Below are 18,142 nucleotides of genomic sequence, written 5' to 3' on the forward strand. Positions count from 1 at the left end.
TCTGTGTTTCACAAGGGAACATGTTGTTTTGGTTACACAGATGCTTCAAATGCAGACCATTGTTTACAGAGTCAGCGTCTTTACAGCAGGCAGAAGAAGCGGCTCAGTGAGTACCTATTTCTGCCTATGCGTGAGTCGAGGAGTCGTCCACTTCCGGGATCTCATTGGCTTGAAGATCAATGACTACTGTAATTTGATAAATGATCCACAGGTTATAGGCTTTAAAAAAAAATTTGTTTTAACAGAAATTTAAATATAGACACAGATACAGTACTGTACACACACACACTTTGTTGAAATGATCTTTGTATACAATAAATAACGTGGTGTGTCTTCATAGGAGGTGTTCACGTTCTGGCTGGGGGGGGGGGGGAGAAAAGGGTTACAGTGGACCCCTGGGCTGTCGGACAAGAAAGTTGGGCCTGACTTCCGGCATTTCCCCGGCCCCCACTAGAGTCACCGACCCCAGCACAAGCTTCCCCCCCCCCCTCACCACCCGTCAGCAGCTCTGGCGGTAGGAACACCTATTGGCCATCACGGTCAATCCATCCTATTACTCTGTTGCTCGAGATCCATGCAGTACACTACTTTCAGGACAGGAAATAAAGGAAATATACTTTACAAAACGAGGACAGAACAACAAAAACACAAAAATGCCCAAAGTTACTTCCAATGTGAGAAAAAGACACAGTGCAATACCTATAATACCTATATATCTCTTGTAGAAGAAATGTATGCGAAAGGTGCAGTTTTTTTTAATTTGGGTTAAGATTTTGAAAACACATAAAGGGCGTCACTGGATACAGCAGGGCCCCGCTTCTCGGCGTCCGCTGATACAGCGGCACCGAGAAGGGGGCCGCCATGTTGAATCCGAAGTCGCGCATGCGCAGAACGCAGTTTGCGCGCGCATACCGTGAGTTTGCGCGCGCATACCGTGAGTTTGCGCGCGCAGAGCATAGGTCGCACATGCGCAGAACGACAAAAATGCCGGTTTGCGCATGCGCAGAACTGAAAATCGCCGGGATCGCTGGAACGGAACCCGCCGTATACCCGGGGCCCTGCTGTACATCATGCTGAAGGCAACAGTATAGTTTGGGAAAATAACGAACGGTTCGTCCGGAGCAGTGGCTGGGGGAATAATTGTCCTGTACTTCATCCGATCTGTTTCCATCAAATGGTCCATAACCACCCTAATGGGGCAGTGCTTCCTATATGAGTGTAATCATGTCAGTGACATGTTTGAGGGTTCAATCTCGGTGATTGATGCATTTTTAACAAAACCCTGACCCCTACAAGCATTTTTAAATCATTTTTTGTGTAAATCAGTTTGTAAACCTGGTGAGCCAACACGTGAGAGGGGTGTGATTTCCCCTGGCTGCTCCCTTAATGTCACTGGGTGTTCAACAAGAGCTTGCACAGGTAAACCCCCTCTCTCCATCCTTTCCTCATATTTTGTCTCTGATTAGGACAGGGTGGGAATAACCCCTCTCCATTCAGTGGCCCTGAAACCTGGGTTTCATTTCCAAAAAAAGAAACAAAAAAGCCAGCCTAGTCTTTGCTTTAAGCACAACTACATTTGTTAAGGAACATTGTTCAATTCTTTCCAAAATGTTTGGGATTGGCTGTGTGCCTTTAAATATGTACTTAAGGAAAAGCACAATACAGTACAGAGTCACGAGATAAAGAGCCCTGTTATGCCATTTCTACGTACAGTATCACAATGTAGTCCTAACAAAATTGTAAGAAGTACCACTACTTTTATCATTTGCAAACACATTTTTAATATATAAATATTGCATAAGCTTTTGTTTATAAAATGAAGATATCCAGCATTTAATAGTATCCAAGATCTTGAAGTCAGACAGTACTACTAGTTTAATTTAAGATAAACTGATATGAAATCATTTTGTGTGACACAATGATTGATGGCAGAAAGGTCCCTGCGTTTTCCCAACGTATACGCAGCCTTATGTAAACAGGACAAGTGTAAATACATATTAAATAGGTCATTATCTGTGTGTCAGTCGGACTGAAATGAATGGCCATTTAACAATAAACTAAACATTGGCTAGGTCCAATTCTTTATCGTTACATAAAACCTAGGAAACCTCCCCGTGGAGAGAATCATAAATCTTAACACACCAAAGGAAAATCCAATATTTATCCTACTCTGTCAGGGGGAAAAAATATCTACATTCTACAGATAAGACATGATTTGCATGGAGAGGGGAGAGAGGGGTGGAGGAGGAGGAGACGGGAAGGAGGAGAGGGGGGGGGGGAAGGAGGAGAGGGGGGGGGGAGAGAGGGAGTGGGGGCGGGGGGAGGAGAGAAGGAGTGGGGGAGTGAGGGAGAGAAGGAGTGGGGGAGGGGAGGAGAGGAGGAGACGGGAAGGAGGAGAGGGAGGGAGAGAAGGAGTGGGGGGGAGAGAGGAAGAGTGGGGGGGAGAGAGGAAGAGTGGGGGGGGAGAGAGGAAGAGTGGGGGGGGAGAGAGGAAGAGTGGGGGGGGAGAGAGGAAGAGTGGGGGGGGAGAGAGGAAGAGTGGGGGGGAGAGAGGAAGAGTGGGGGAGGGGGGAGAGAGGAGGAAAGGGGGGAGAGAAGGGGGGTGAGAAATTCAATATTGATTTAATTCAGATATATATATATACACACACACACACACACACACACACACACACTTATAGCCCTGAATTTAATCAATATTGAATTCATCACCCCCCTTCTTCTTTTCCCCTTTCCCCCTCCCCCACTCCTCTCCCCCCACCTCCCCCACTCCTTCTCCCGCCCTATATGTACATACACACACACACACACACACACACACACACACACACCTTTATTTTACAGTTAAGAGGTTTTCACCATCAAAAAACGGCTGCAACTTGCACCATGTTTCAGTTGATACGAAGTTACAACCTTCTTCCAGTAAATATCGCAACGTGTTCCAATTAGATGATAAATAATTAACCACATGGCCATCGAATCCTGGCAGAAAAAACTTAGTGCATTTCAAAAGGTCTTCACAAGCCAGGACTATCCGACGCGTAATAACGGACTGACATTTATTAATATTATATAAACATGGCAGGGTGCGCTGAAACACATGACCATAATGTGATTTTGTATACACATGCAAGAGCGATGCAGGGCTTCAAATAACAGAACCCCAGTTCCACATCTCACTCTTTAACCACTACACAATGTTTCCTACCTACTGCACAATACATTCTTTGTGTATGTAAAAGTAGGGTGACCATTCGTACCGGTTTTACCGGGACAGTCCTGTTTTTATGTGTCCTGTCCCGGTTTTAAGTCGTCTCGGTTTTTGTCCCGGTTTTTGTCCCTGGTCCCGGTATTGCGGGGCAGCGGCGGTGAGGAGAATGCGGCGGCCGGTAAGTATTTTCTATGTGTGTGTGCTGCCGGGGGGACTGAATGAAGGAGAATGCCGGGGGCGGGACTTAGAATGCCGCCGGGCAGCAGGGGATTGGAGGGAGGATGCGGGGGCGGGGCTTTGAATACCGGGCCGCAGGGGATTGGCTTAAGGTAAGAGGATGCGGGGGCAGGACTTTGCAAAAAAAAGCAGTCGCAGGGGCGACTGTCTGCTCTCCCCGGCTCTCCCACCCCCCAGCACAGAGAGAGACAGAGAGAGACAGAGAGAGAGACAGAGAGAGAGACAGAGAGAGAGAGACAGAGAGAGAGAGACAGAGAGAGAGAGGGGAGATGTGGGGGGGTGGGTATATGGGGATGATGATGATGATGATGATTTTACCTGTGCGGCCCAATTTTTTTAAAATATATATGGGGGTGGAGGTCTTTAAAAATGTATTGGGGCGGCGAGGGTCTTTTTAATATGTATTGGCGGGGCAGGTATTTCTATTATGTATTGCGGGGTTTTTGGTATGTATTTTGTGGGGGGATTGTGTGAGCAGAGTGTGGTAATTGATGTAAGGTAGGGGCAAGTGAGAGGGGGAGTAAGACACAGGCGAGATAAATACATGCGAGGCGGGAGGGGGGAGAGTGAGTGAGATGGAGGGGAGATAAATACATGCAAGGCGGGAGGGGGGGAGAGTGAGTGAGACGGAGGGGAGATAAATACATGCGAGGCGGGAGGGGGGGGAGAGTGAGTGAGACGGAGGGGAGATAAATACATGCGAGGCGGGAGGGGGGGAGAGTGAGTGAGACGGAGGGGAGAGAGAAATTCATGGGTACAGGGTGGGAAATGGAGGTGGCACATGAGGTGTGAAATTAATCTATGGCCGCGCTTATAGTGCGCGCGACAGATGTCACCCGTCGCCGCTAGCGAAAGTTGTAATTCGCTTTCCGTTGACCAGGTCTTTGGTTGGTTTAGAGGCTGTTACATGTGGCGACAACCTCTGAAAAATCAAATTTGGCTGGCTTCAGAAATTTGTGCCGCCAGCGTCGGGTCGCGCTTAATATAAGCGCACGCGATGGCGGCAATAATTTGTTTTGCTGCGACGTCGCGTCGCCGGTACTATAAGCGCAGCTTAAGGCCGCGCTTATAGTGCTGACGTCATGCTGTGGTCACTGGAAAAATCAAACTGAAGTGACTTCCAGCGATTTCCAAGTTGACATGACAACGGGATGCATTATGGTGACGAGGCATCACTTGATGCCACATTGTCATGGCAACATGTCACCGCCTGACTTTGGTGTCTCGTTGTCATGGCAACGGGGGGCGTGACGTTCATTGTTTTATTAATAATTTTTTTAAGTGTCCCGGTTTTTCATTTTAAAAATCTGGTAACCCTAGTAAAAGGCACATCTCCCCTAGACTCAGTGGCAAAACTACCATATATGCAGCAGTCTTAGCTCCGCTAGGACCCCACCACCATTAGGGGCCCATCCTCCGCACGCCGGAACGCTGCGCAGGCCCTTATTTTAGCAGTCGGAATAGGGTTCCGGCATTTCTGCAGGCCCTCCCTCTCTCTACGCCTCCTCTGCGGGCCTTACTTGTGGTGCGGGGCCTTACCCGGCGGTAGAGCATACGCAGGTGGTCCCAACATGGAGGCTAGGCCCAACTTCCGCAATCACAGCCTGAGTGGTCTCCCTCCATCACCGTCACCACGCCACCCTCTCCACAGGTAGAGCCCCCGGGGGTCCTTTTCTTTTAAACTTGCACGGGGACCCATTGGTGCCTAGTTCTGCCACCACCTAAACCAGTGGTGGCCAACTCCAGCCCTCATTGCCACCAACAGGTCAGATGTTAAGGATATCCCTGCTTCAGCATAGGTGGCTCATTCAACGACTGAGCCACCTGTGCTGAAACATGGATATCCCCAATACCTGGCCTATTGGTGGCCCTGGAGGACTGGAGTGGTCAACCCGTGGTGTAGACGTACTATTTTTTAGTTATAATCCCATAAACATACACTGTTGGAGGACAGCGCATTACTCAAACCCCCGGGCTGCAAAGTCCAAAACAGATCAGCAACAAAACAAGATAATTATACAGCGAGATGGTTACATGAAAGTACAGGAGTGCCAAGGAGCCAAGGCTTGAAGAATTCCTGTTATAATAAACAAAGCAATGGGGTGTAAAGGTAACCAATGACAACAGAAAAACACAGAGAAGCCCTTGTATCAGGCGACATAAAACACATCTAACCATTAGGCCGAGATTATACCAGGAGCTGCAGGGCGGCAGCGCTATTCTGTGACATCACCCAGCGCTGCCGCCGAGCAGCATCTTGATTATACCGGGGAAGGAGAGCAGAGGAAGCTTGGACGTGAGCGGTTCGCCCTCATTGGCTGAACCGTTCGCTCTTCCCCAGCCGTTCTTTTTGCAGTACGGCGTCGCCGCGACCGTCGCTTGCGGTATAAGCACTTGCATTGTATTTATTTCGCAGTGTATTTTTGTCACATTGGATGTTGCTCTGGACTTTTTGTTTCTTGTTGTATACATTGTATTTAAGCTACTTGTTTTGGCGCCGCTACACGTCACGCTGCGTGCGTTTTTAGGTATAATCACGGCCTTATAATTATTATTATTATTATGGTGCTTTGCAACAATTGTAACATGTAAGAACCATGGTAGTGAGGATACTTTATTTCACACATATGATTTCAAGGCCTACTTCCTTTGCGGCCATTTCTCTTATTTTTATGCAAAGATTACCAGGTAGAAGCTAGTACAGATTAGTAGGAGTCTCACGTGGAAATAAAAGGGTGTGAGTACTCATATTATTGGTGGAAGTAAAAGGGTGTGAGTACTCATATATTATTGGTGGAAGTAAAAGGGTGTGAGTACTCATATTATTGGTGGAAGTAAAAGGGTGTGAGTACTTATATATTATTGGTGGAAGTTAAAGGGTGTGAGTACTCATATATTATTGGTGGAAGTAAAAGGGTGTGAGTACTCATATATTATTGGTGGAAGTAAAAGGGTGTGAGTACTCATATATTATTGGTGGAAGTAAAAGGGTGTGAGTACTCATATTATTGGTGGAAGTAAAAGGGTGTGAGTACTCATATATTATTGGTGGAAGTTAAAGGGTGTGAGTACTCATAATTTTGCACGTAATAGTAAATGTCGATATGCTCTTTTGAGCATTGTTTTATATACGCTAAAAACAGCCATTCAGATGCAAATTCCCGTTGAAGAGGCGGAGTGACCAGCAAGAGGTAATGACTGGTCCAGGGATGGCCAGGTCCAGTCCTCAAGAACCACCAACAGGTCAGGTTTTCAGGATATCCCTGCTTGAAGCACACATGGCTCAATGACTGAGCCACTGATGGAGCCAGCTGTGCTGAAGCAGGTATATCCTTAAAACCAGACCTGCCCTCGAGGGCTGGAGTTGGCCATCCCTGGACTAGAGAGGTTAGATAGGAATGGGGAAATAGCTAAGGGTCGTGGGGGGGGGTGGAAAGTGGAAGTTTGGCAGGCAGGGAGTCACCCATATTAAATACAGATGGTACTAGAAAACTTATAAGGACTAAATGCAATTGGCGTAGAAAGGTGGAGGAAAAGATAAGGCAACAATAGCCCAGAGTGGAAAAAAACCTTAAATGCTTACCAATTAGCATGCTTGCTAATGCAAGAAGCCAGACTGATAAAATGGGGGCAGAGGGGTGGCGGATCTTGAATTAATAGCTGCAAGGGAGCAGTATGATATCATAGGCATTACTGAAACATGGCGGGATGAAACTCATGAGTGGGCAGTTCATTTAGAAGGTTATTCCCTTTTTTGGAGGGATAAAAAAAAAAAAGTGGTGGAGTATGTTTATCTGGATTTTAAACCTATTATGAGGGAAGGTGTTAATGAAGGGATTGATGAAAATATAGAGACTTTGTAGAGAGAAACTAGCAGTGGCGATAAAGAACATTTTTGTAGGGAGATGCTATAAACCACCATATATCTGTGAGATTGTGTAAACCAAAATACTTTTTCAAATGGAAAGGGAGAATAATGCATTACACTCATTTATCCAAAAAAAAGCAGGTCACGTTCGCATATTGGGTGATTTTAATAATCCAGACTGAGGCCTTGTTCCAAGCGCGCGCGGCGCGAACAAGATATGGCGCTCTATGGGGCTGGCCCCAGTCACTACATGCGCGCTCCGGCAGAAAGCCGACAAAGATTTTTGTCTTTTGGCGCGGTGGCCACGTCACGGCGGCGGTTCAGCCAATGAGAGCGAACCGGCCGCGTGCCCCCACCACGCCTCCCCGGAGGCCGTAGCCTAGATCTCGTCTTTGCTCCCCCCTGCTCTTTAAGTAAATAAAGCGCCTGACCCCGATTGCATGCACTCAAGGGCACTAAGGAGGTACGGTCAGTAATAACCAAACCATTACATTTAATATTCAACGACTCCACAAGATTGGCGTAAAGCTGATGTGGTGCCAATATTTAAAAAAGGGAGCTAGATCACAACCGGGGAATTACAGACCTGCAAGTCTGACATCAGCAGTGGGGAAACTACTTGAAGCTTTAGAACAGGATAATATTCAGGAACACCTAATGGATAACAAAGTATTAGTAATAGTCAGCATGGATTTATGGGGGATAGGTCATGTCAAACTAAACTTATTAGTTTCTTTGCGGAGGAAAGTAGGAATTTAGACCAGGGTAATGCAGTTGATGTGGTCTACTGAGATTTTGCAAAGGCTTTTGATATGGTTAGTGTACAAAATAAAGTCAAAATATTTTCCCCTGAATTGAAAACTGGTTGGACAAGAGAGCTGTCATAAATGGAAACATTTCAGGTTGGGCTAACATTTTAAGTGGACTACCTCAAGGATCGGTACTGAGACACCCTACTGTTTAACTTGAAATATTGAGATATAGTTTTGAGGTATTTTATTATTGTTGTTTAGTTTTGAGTTCAAGCTTGAACACAGTCTAGGTACACCAAGTTATTCACTTTGGTGTTACTTTAAATCCATTTTGTACTTATTTCGTTTTTTTAGTATATTTTAATAAAATGTGTGTTTTATGCGTACAAGTGTTGTGTCCTTGGGAACCTTGGCACTATTTGCTTCTTCTTAATTAAGATACTCATTTCATGCGCTAGGGTTTATGTCATTTCCTTTTCATTATTTGTTTTTTTTGGGGGGGATTTGGAACTGAGAATCCCCCATTATTTACCTAAGCTGCAGAAATTTGTTGTAATTTAATGTAATCAGGCCCCACCTATACCATTGTAGATCAATATCTAGTGCCCTTATATATCCTTTACTAATCTTTTCAACCTCATCTACTCTATGTATGTATTTCTTTATTTATATAGCACCATAAATGTACATAGCGCTTCACAGCAGTAATACACGTGACAATCATATAAATAATAAATAATACAAATAACACATGATGGGGAGAAGTGCTTCAGGCATAAAAAGTAACATTTAGGAAAAGGAGTCCCTGATCCGAAGAGCTTACAATGTAGTTGAGTTACTGAGTAACTCAATGGGGATTTTCGGTCAGAACCAGGCCGGATAGCCTCTTCGGTGAGCTATATATTGAATTACCCCTTAAAACAAAGTTGTTCCTTCACTCTCCAATGAGAGTAATAATCCCACTGGCTTAAATTAACAAAATATTCATTACAAATTGTCTTCATTTTTCTTTTACCCCCCTAAATCACCAAGCAAGCAGTCATCCCAGAGTTTTGTAAGGCAGATAAATACAGAGGTTATACTGTATATTTGGGACTACTCAAATGGCCGCCATTGGGAATATTTTTCAAACTGCTTCTGTAATCGTTCACAGTTATACGCATGTAAATATGAAAATAAATTTAAGTTCTGTAGGACCTGTGTCTCATTTTGTCACGTTGCTATCTGATACATTTTCAATCAACCTTCTTGGGGCAGAAATCTCCTCCTAGTGCCCCCACATGTATGTACTCTTTTGTCATACAATATTATGGTCCTCTCTCCCACATTGTACTGCGCAGTGGAATATGTTGCCGCCATACAAATAAATAATAAATGTACTAACAAAAGATCTCACTGGCTTTCCATACGAACATACCCCTTTCAGTAGGTGTGAGATACGGTGACTGTGCACCACAAAACGTGCATTAAAACGTCGACGTTAATCCAAAATAAACAATAATATATTTGAAGAAAGGTGCGACAAGAGAGTTATGTTACTTTTATCAGCTCAACTACACGCCTCTAGGACTGGTGTTAGGAAGGCTAGGGGGTGTATAGGACAGCGGGTGATTGCACATAAAGTGACATATTTTAGTTAGAGTGTAGGGAATGAGTTTATTTTTGCCTAATTCTCTATGTGCCAAGGTTTCACAAAATATGCGCAAATATGGGGAATCCCTCGAGAGATGAGGATTCACTGCACAGTCAAAGTATTAAAAAAAGGAGCTGCAATAAAGCAGGAAAATCTGCAGCTTTCACAAAAAAATAAAAATAAAGTGAATAGGTATTTGTCCTTCAACTTTTCCCACCCAATTCCATCATTCGGCCGCGCTCCTGTTCCAGTACAGCAGGCAAAGTGGGTGCAGTAATCCTACATGTAAGGCTACGGACCCAGTGCTCCCTGCTGCACGCGCAGCACAGACTGCAGCCGTGATCACTAGGGGAGCGATGGGATGCGCGGAGGGCGGGGCCATGACTGGGGGGCGCAGCCATGGCCGGGCATATCTGCCCTTCCATTGGCTGCCCGCCGAGCACAGGAAGACAAAAAATTCTTGTCTTCCCTGCCAGCATACGTGTCACAGCGCTTTGTGCGCCAACACACACACACGGCCACTGAGGCCCATAGAGGGCTGCGCTGTGTGGCGCGCATGCTGCAGCGGTCACTGGGAACCTGTCCTTAGTGTATACATTTATTTAGTCCTTCCCAAAATGGGGAGGTGAGCGTGTCCTTGGGCTGAAGGAGTTCGCTTAGTGGTAAGAACACCGTAGTGAACCCGGTATAAACGCTCCTTGTGACAAGTCAGTTGATCTGAAGCATCAACATCAGATTAATTATGCCTGCAAAATCCGACGCGCAGCGCTGAACGGATGTCTCCTTGTGAATGCAAGTCTTGGAGACTTTCTTTTTATGCATATTAAACTATTTGAACTATATTACGTTATGGAGCTTGATATAGATATATAGATATATTCAAAGTGGGGAAACATTTTTAAGCAACTTCAAAAATTGTTAGGCAGTCAGGAAAATAAAAATACTAAAAAGTGACTGAAAGTCACTATATAATAGGGTTATGCCAAAAACATTCTAAATAGAAATAAAGGCTTCTGCAATAAACTGTAAAAAACGGGCATGTAACATGGTGCACTTATGGCATTATTACGTGAAATCTAAGCCAATACAAAGCAGAACAAACACGGAGATATAGGGACCAATGTAGTATGTCCGGAGTGGCCAACTCCAGTCCTAAAGGGCCACCAACAGGTCAGGTTTTAAGGATATCCCTGCTTCAGTACAGGTGGCTCTATCAGTGGCTCACTCATTGACTGAGCCACCTGTGCTGAAGCTGGAATGTCCTTAAGACCTGACCTGTTGGTGGCCCTTCAGGACTGGAGTAGGCCGCCCCTGTACCAAGTGTTGCAAATTGCTCTTCGGGTGCAAAAACAATCAAATATGATCTTAGTACAACCCCCTCCCCTCCCCCCCACTGTATGCGAGTAAAACAAGCCAGAGGGAAGAATCGGAGAGAACGGGAGAATTAAATCTAGGGAGAGAACCATGGAATGCAATACCATATAAAAGGATGATACCTCCTTCAGCGCTGGGGGAGCCAGCAATATGTTACCCTGATGCGGTGTAAGTGCTATTCAAAAAGAGCTCATCTAGATACAGCAACACCGGGCATCTGCTAAATATTGGAGGACAACTTGTCACTTCATTTTAGAGAGGTTTTGTTACTAACAAAAGAAGAAGAAGCCTTAAAATCAGCGATTCCAGAATCAGTAGCCCAAAAATTAAAGAAGAAATCACGTTCTAGCTTCTGACGTTACCATGGTGCACTGGGCTCTGGGGAGAGCTTCATTTTAACCTCCCGGGCACTAAATATTTCCATATACAATTAAATCATCTCAACAGAGCCTCAGAATGATAAAATACAAAACAGCGTTGGAACAGGTGAGACCAAGATATAAAATGCTAGGTACATAAAATAGTGGTACTCCGATAGCCACTACTATGTATGTATGTCTTTATTTATATAGCGCCATTAGTGTACATAGCGCTTCACATTAGTAATACATGTGACAATCATATGAATAACAAATAATAGGTCATGGGAATAAGTGCATGGGAATAGTACCATCATAATTGTAGCACCGACCCCATCGCTCTGCAATGTGTTGCCGGCCCCACTGACCGTGAAGGGTTAACTGAATAAAAGCTACAGTATTGTCAGCAACAGAAATGAGAAAGCCCCCCCGCCCCCACCCCCCAATAGCAGGATGCAGACTGGGACATCAACCAAAGGGTCAGTTTCACATGTCCTCTTGCACAGAATAAACTCAACGCACAAAGCACCCACCCCAGCAACGCGACACCCCTCGCATGTATCCTCTTGGGATAGTACCATTGCACTGCGGGAGATAGGTTACCATGAAGGTGGTTGTGGTCGACACGTTACTGTGGTTGGTGCCTTCTGTACCGGTTTATTTATATAGCGTCGACAGTGTGCGCAGCGCTTGACACAGGTTACAATGCAAGGTATAAAAAAAAAGTACAGACAGGTAAAATAACACAAGGCAAAGAGAGACCCTGTCCCCAAGAGCTTACAATCCGTATAACCTCAATGCTCAGTAAGCAAAGTGTTCCCAGCCTGGGAGGGGAGGAGGTTGTATTAGCATTCCTCGCTCCCGTGCTGATCTTCCCAGCCGCCTCTTACCCAGGTCTTTGGAGTGGTCGGTGACCCGCCGGTGCTTGAGTTCGGTGTCCTGGTTTTCGGCCATGTCTTCTGTACTATGAAGCTCAGCGAGAATGAGGTGTCTCCGGGGGGAACCCAGCTTAAATCCTTCCTGCTGCTCCTACACAGACAACAAGCGTGGGGGACACTCCCAGTTCAAGTCTCCTCCTTCAGTACGTCCCAGCCCCCTTTCAATATACCGCCTCCCCCACTCACTCCCTTTGCTAGCCATAATAAATATATATGCATTGCTTGACCTGAGGAAGAGAGGAAAACGCTCGAAAGCTTGTCCTAGGACATAAATTGTTAGTCCAAATAAAAAAGGTATCACCTAATACTGAAGTACTCATTTATTCTGCACTAATATATATATTGTATGTAGGCTGTGATACCTAGGGGCAATCCATCGGAGGGGGAACAAAATGGGGATACTGCAGTATCGTGCCAAGAGAAGAATATTTCACTGAAGATCGGTGTGTTCGTTGTGATGTTAGTTGCTTAATCATTTATTTAACCACACATTATATACACATTATGGTGGGTAACCCATCATAACTTTAATGTGTGGCTAAAACCTATCCCAGCTTCACATTGCAAAGAAAGTATAACCAGCCTCGCACACTGATGAGACCCAAAAGGATGAAACAGCTGCCTGTGAGCAGGTTTACTGGCTCTGCACTTCTATAACCCAGGCTGTGCTGAAAAGCTGTGTACGGGTTGTTATATAGTAAATGCGGGCGCACGTGGCGTACACTTTTTGTATGTATAGAGTCCGTGCTTATGGGAGCGACATGCTGGGAAGGTACTGTGTGTGTGTGTGTGTGTGTGTGTGTGTGTGTGTGTGTGTGTGTGTGTATATGTATGTGTGTGTATAGATTGTGTGAGTGAATAATTTCTTAAATAAGATTTTTAAAAGAATAAAAAACATGTTGGATAAATAAAAAAAAATTTATTTGTGCACTTATTGACACACACACACACACACACTAACAGCGGCGGTATTGGCGTGAATTCATTATTTTCTTCATCTTCTCCCTCGTCGGCCGGCTCCACGCTCACTGCACGGCGTAGCAAGCGTGCCCTCTATACAACAGCCCTAATGCGGCAGGCATAAGCTTATAGGGGTCCGTGTTAAAGTGGGTAAGAAACAAAAAGGTGACACTGTGTACTCATTTACATGTTATTACCCAGAATCCCTAGCTGTATGTTAAGAGATAACGGTGAAATGCAGCGTTGCAGATCTGTCTGAATGTGCTCACAAGTGGTATTTTTTATTTGATTAATCAATTAAAAACGGTCTAAAAAAAAACAAAGATGAAGTAAGCTTTCGCTGTTGTTATGGCAATGAGGGAAGACTCATTACTTCCGCCACCTGCTCGGCTGGGTAAATCTAAGGTGTTTCTTGAATGTTCCAGTGGTTAAACTCCCTGGACTATTCAAGAAACACCTAAGATTACCCAGCCGGTGAAACAGCTGAGACCGCGCGTACGACGCACCCCCGCTGACGTCATCCGGTAAAGGTGAAGTGGAGGAGACACGAGAAGTTGCCGTGGTGAATCCATCTTGTTTACACCGAGCCAGGATGTGTTCCCAGTAAAACGCTTTTATTACCTCCAAAATTGGGAGCTATTTGCTATTTCTGCGGATTACAGTTTTGATCAGATTTAAACTATATCTCGCTTTTCCAATAGAGGTATAAACATAAAAGAAAACCCGTAGCAGAAAACACCTGCACCCGTAGTGGATTGAAATACAAAGCTCAAGGGGCAAATCTAGTTGGACACCTGTCCTGATTATCGCCCTGCAAATTGATTGACATACTAAAGCAGGGGTGCTCAAGTCCCTCCCCCCCAACAGGTCAGGTTTTCAGGAAATCTCAGTGTCAGTGGTCGAAGGCTGAGCCTCTGATTGAGCCCCTGTGAGGACTCGGGAGCCGCGCGGACCCCCGCGCGCTCCCGCAAGGAGCCGACGCACGCGCAGGCACTCACCTCCTACTCCGGCACCCGTTGCCGGTTCCTGGAATCCCGCGCGCCTCCTCGCGCACGGCTTCCCCCGCCGGAGCGGAGTCCTCTACTCGCGCGGCGTGCATGCGCATAACCCGCATCGCGGGATTGGATCGCGTCGCCAAGCGCCGTGTCAAGTCACTCAATCAGTTTCAGCACTCACCTGCCTAGCTACCCCCAGCCTATCACTGTCTCTGAGGAGGCCACACCTCCGCTCCACCCCCCTTGGGGATTGGCTCCCTCTGCCTATATATGCTCACTTTGGCTGAGCATAGATTCTTGTTCCCTGTGCTTACCTCTCCTGTGTCCTAGGTATCCTGCCTTGCCTTGCTTTGTGATTGCCTGTGTACTGACCCGGCTTACCTTTGGACTACCGCTTCTCTGAACTACTGACCTCGGCTCTCTCTGACTCTCCACTCCTCTCCAACCCTGACCACGGCTGTGAACTTCGACGATCCTCCTCTCTCCAAACCTGACATTGGCAATAGTACCTTCTACGCTCCAGACCTCTCCTGCAAGTATAACGACTACCCTGATCTCTCCACCCTAGACCCGGCTACCAAGACTATCCTACACTCCGGACGCGCCCCCCCCCCCCGTGTCTGTGGCTGGTGTTTGCCTATTCCCATCTCCGTACCGGGGTCTCGTCCTGTTTGTGGTGAGCACAGCGTAACAGCCACCTGTGCTGAAGCTGGGACTGATTGAGCCACCTGTGCTGAAGCTGGGATATCCTGAAAACCTGGCCTGTTTGGGGGGGGGGGGAGAGGGCTTGAGGACTGGAGTTGAGCACCCCTGCTCTAGAGGTATACATTCACAATCATAAAAACATGAAGTACATAATAAAAATAGGACCTAGTGGCTAAGACCCGTGCAGTTCCAGCAGTATATGGAGGTGCCGACCAGCTGGCTGTATGGGAAAAATGTTGAATTCCAAAGGTGTAAGTGATAGACTGAATGAGATATTTGTCGCTCGGAGATGTGTGTCCGTGTTTGTCCTTGGAGCACTCCAGATGGATTTAAAAGCAGGACACACCGACACACCACCGACCAGGGCCGCATTTCCTGGGGCCCAGGACTAAACCCCTCCCCAATATATACAGAGACACACACACACACACACACACACACACAAATAGCCCCCTTCCCCAAATACACACAATAACCCCCAGCAAAATATACACACAGACACACACAAAAAGTCCCCCCCACAAATACAAGTCCCCCTCCCCAAATACACACACGCACACACACACGTCCCCCTTCCCAAATGCAGACACATACACACACAGTAAGTCCCCGTACCAAATACAGACACACACAAGAAGTCCCCCTCCCCAAATACAGACACACAATAAGTCCCTCTCCCCAAATACAGACACACACACAGATACCGACACACAATAGGCCCAGTTCCCAAAAACAGATGCACACACAGATACAGACACACAATAGGCCCCAGTCCACAAATACAGATACACACACAATAAGCCCCTTCCCCAAATACAGACACACACAGATACAGACACAAAATAGGCCCCAATCCCCAAATACAGATACACACCAGATACAGACACACAATAGGCCCCAGTCCCCAAATACAGATATACACACAATAAGCCCCTTCCCCAAATACAGACACACACTAAGTCCCCCACACCAAATATATATATATACACACACACACACACCATAGGCCCCCCTTTGCCAAACACACACAATAAGCCCATCTCCCCAAACACACACACAATAACCCCCCAAACCCCCAAAGACACACACCTTAGGGGATAAGGAGCCTGGGAGGGTGGTATCAGGCTGGCCTGGGGCATGTGGGGCTAACCTTGGGCCCTTAGATGGGCCTGCTGGCGCAGCATGGCCAGTGTACAGACCTGCAAGCCCGCGGAGGCCTATGGGAGGAACAGATGGGCGGTGCTGAGGGAACGGGAGGGCCATTCAGTCCAGCAGGAGAGGACATATGGGGGCGGCAGCCAGGAAGGAAGAGGGATCGGCAGCCAGGAAGGAAGAGGGAGCGGCAGCCAGGGAAGAGGAGGGAGCGGCAGCCAGGGAAGAAGAGTGAGCGGCAGCCGGGGAAGCAGAGTGAGCGGCAGCCGGGGAAGCAGAGTGAGCGGCAGCCGGGGAAGAAGAGTGAGCGACAGCCAGGGAAGGGGAGGGGGTGGTAGCCGGGGAAGGGGAGGGGTGGCAGCCGGGGAAGGGGAGGGGTGGCAGCCAGGGAAGAAGAGTGAGCGGCAGCCAGGGAAGGGGAGGGGGCGGCCGCCAGGGAAGGGGAGGGGGCGGCAGCCAGGGAAGGAGGTGGCTTGCCTGCAGGAGGGCAGAGAGGGGAGGATAAGATGGGGCGGAAGCCAGGAAATGAGAGGGCCCTTCTTACCTGCAGCAAGAGAACTGTAGGCTAAGTCCATAGTGCAGGCTCGCACCCGCACGACAGAGCACATGGCGTGGCGCGCGCCTGCTGCAGAGGCGATCCGTGGCCTGTGGCATTGCTATGATGCGAGCGAAGGGTAGGCATGGCCGTGACATCACGACGCTGGTTTGCCCTCGTTGGCTGACCCGGCCACGTGACTCGGCTGTTCGGCCGCCGCGCCAAGAGACAAAAATCTTGTCTTTTGGGAATGCTGCCGCGCCATCACGCTCCATCGCGCTACGGGCGGGCCTCATAGAGGAGCTGTCCCTCGTTCGCATCGCGCATGTAGTCGCGATCACTATGGACGAGTCCGTAGAGTTGCCGGTAGGGAGGCCGGGCTCCTTGCCTGGTCGGCCCAGGACAGCAGACCCATCTGTCCTCACGGCGGCCCTGCCTCCGACAAACCATAATATTGGAAAGAGGGATGTGATTTCAGAACATAATTTCCGGTGTTGGGCTGCAGCTTTCCTTGGCTTGAAATTGCAGACAGAGGCCCTTTCCCACTTCCAATATACAGTAGGAGCAAAGATCAAGTGCAAATACCGTAACAACAAATAAGTGAACACAATGGTGTAAGTGGTAAGAAAAAGGAGGTATAAATACAGTCCTTTGATGGGTTCTTCTCCTAGGATGGATTCAATCCAGGTCCTTAGAAGTGATGAGAACAGAGGGTCAGTGAGCCGCACACTCTCATCCAGGTTTATATATAGTGGGGAAAAAGAATATATACAATAGTGCAACAGAGTATATGACAATATTCTTCATGAATAATATCAGTTATCTCACTCACATGTAATGCAAGCAATGCAGTCCTTGTGGTTGTTATGAGTAACCAACTCAGATGCAATAGATGTTTGGTTGTCCATCAGGAACGTGGGAAGGAGATACCCATGGCATGGAAAGAGAGGACACAAAACATGGTGCAGATTGCTTTATAAAAATGCAAAACGCTCCAATTCCTGTGTTCAACACCAACTCTGTGCTTAGTAAGGATAAAGGTCTTAGATGTTACCGCACTCCGTTTAATTACAGTAGGTGTAGTTTTTCTTCGTCCGGTATCCCACTTCTGCCACCTACTTATACTTGAAGCTGGATCACTTCGGTTGCCGCACTATTCGAATAAAGTCTTACACAAGACACGTTAGCATAATACACTGTTTATTTGCAGGTTGCAAGCTCACAACGTTTTGGGAATCTTCCCTTCCTCAGGTGAAATATTTACATATTGTGGAAACCGAAGATATCCAGCTCAAGTATAACTAGGTGGTAGTGGGATCAAGTATAACTCTGTGCTTAGGGGAAAGGGCTCTCAGGCATTCACAAGCCCAGTGACGTTAATCACTCATTTTGTGAGATAGCCTCACACTGGAGATCTTCATCA

The 18,142-nt window shown here is 47.0% G+C and overlaps 1 protein-coding gene across 1 annotated transcript in view; it reads right to left on the reverse strand.

Moving 5' to 3' along the window:
• STOM (stomatin) overlaps window positions 1-12,485 on the reverse strand; it is a 42,482-nt gene extending 29,997 nt beyond the window's left edge. The window contains exon 1 of the mRNA XM_075578967.1: window positions 12,325-12,485. Within this exon, the coding sequence (XP_075435082.1) occupies window positions 12,325-12,388 (64 nt within the window). The 5' untranslated portion in view covers window positions 12,389-12,485. The remainder of the gene's footprint in view (window positions 1-12,324) is intronic.
• Window positions 12,486-18,142: the final 5,657 nt, after the last annotated feature.

Source organism: Ascaphus truei, chromosome 21, assembly GCF_040206685.1.
Source record: "Ascaphus truei isolate aAscTru1 chromosome 21, aAscTru1.hap1, whole genome shotgun sequence".
NCBI lineage: Eukaryota > Metazoa > Chordata > Amphibia > Anura > Ascaphidae > Ascaphus > Ascaphus truei.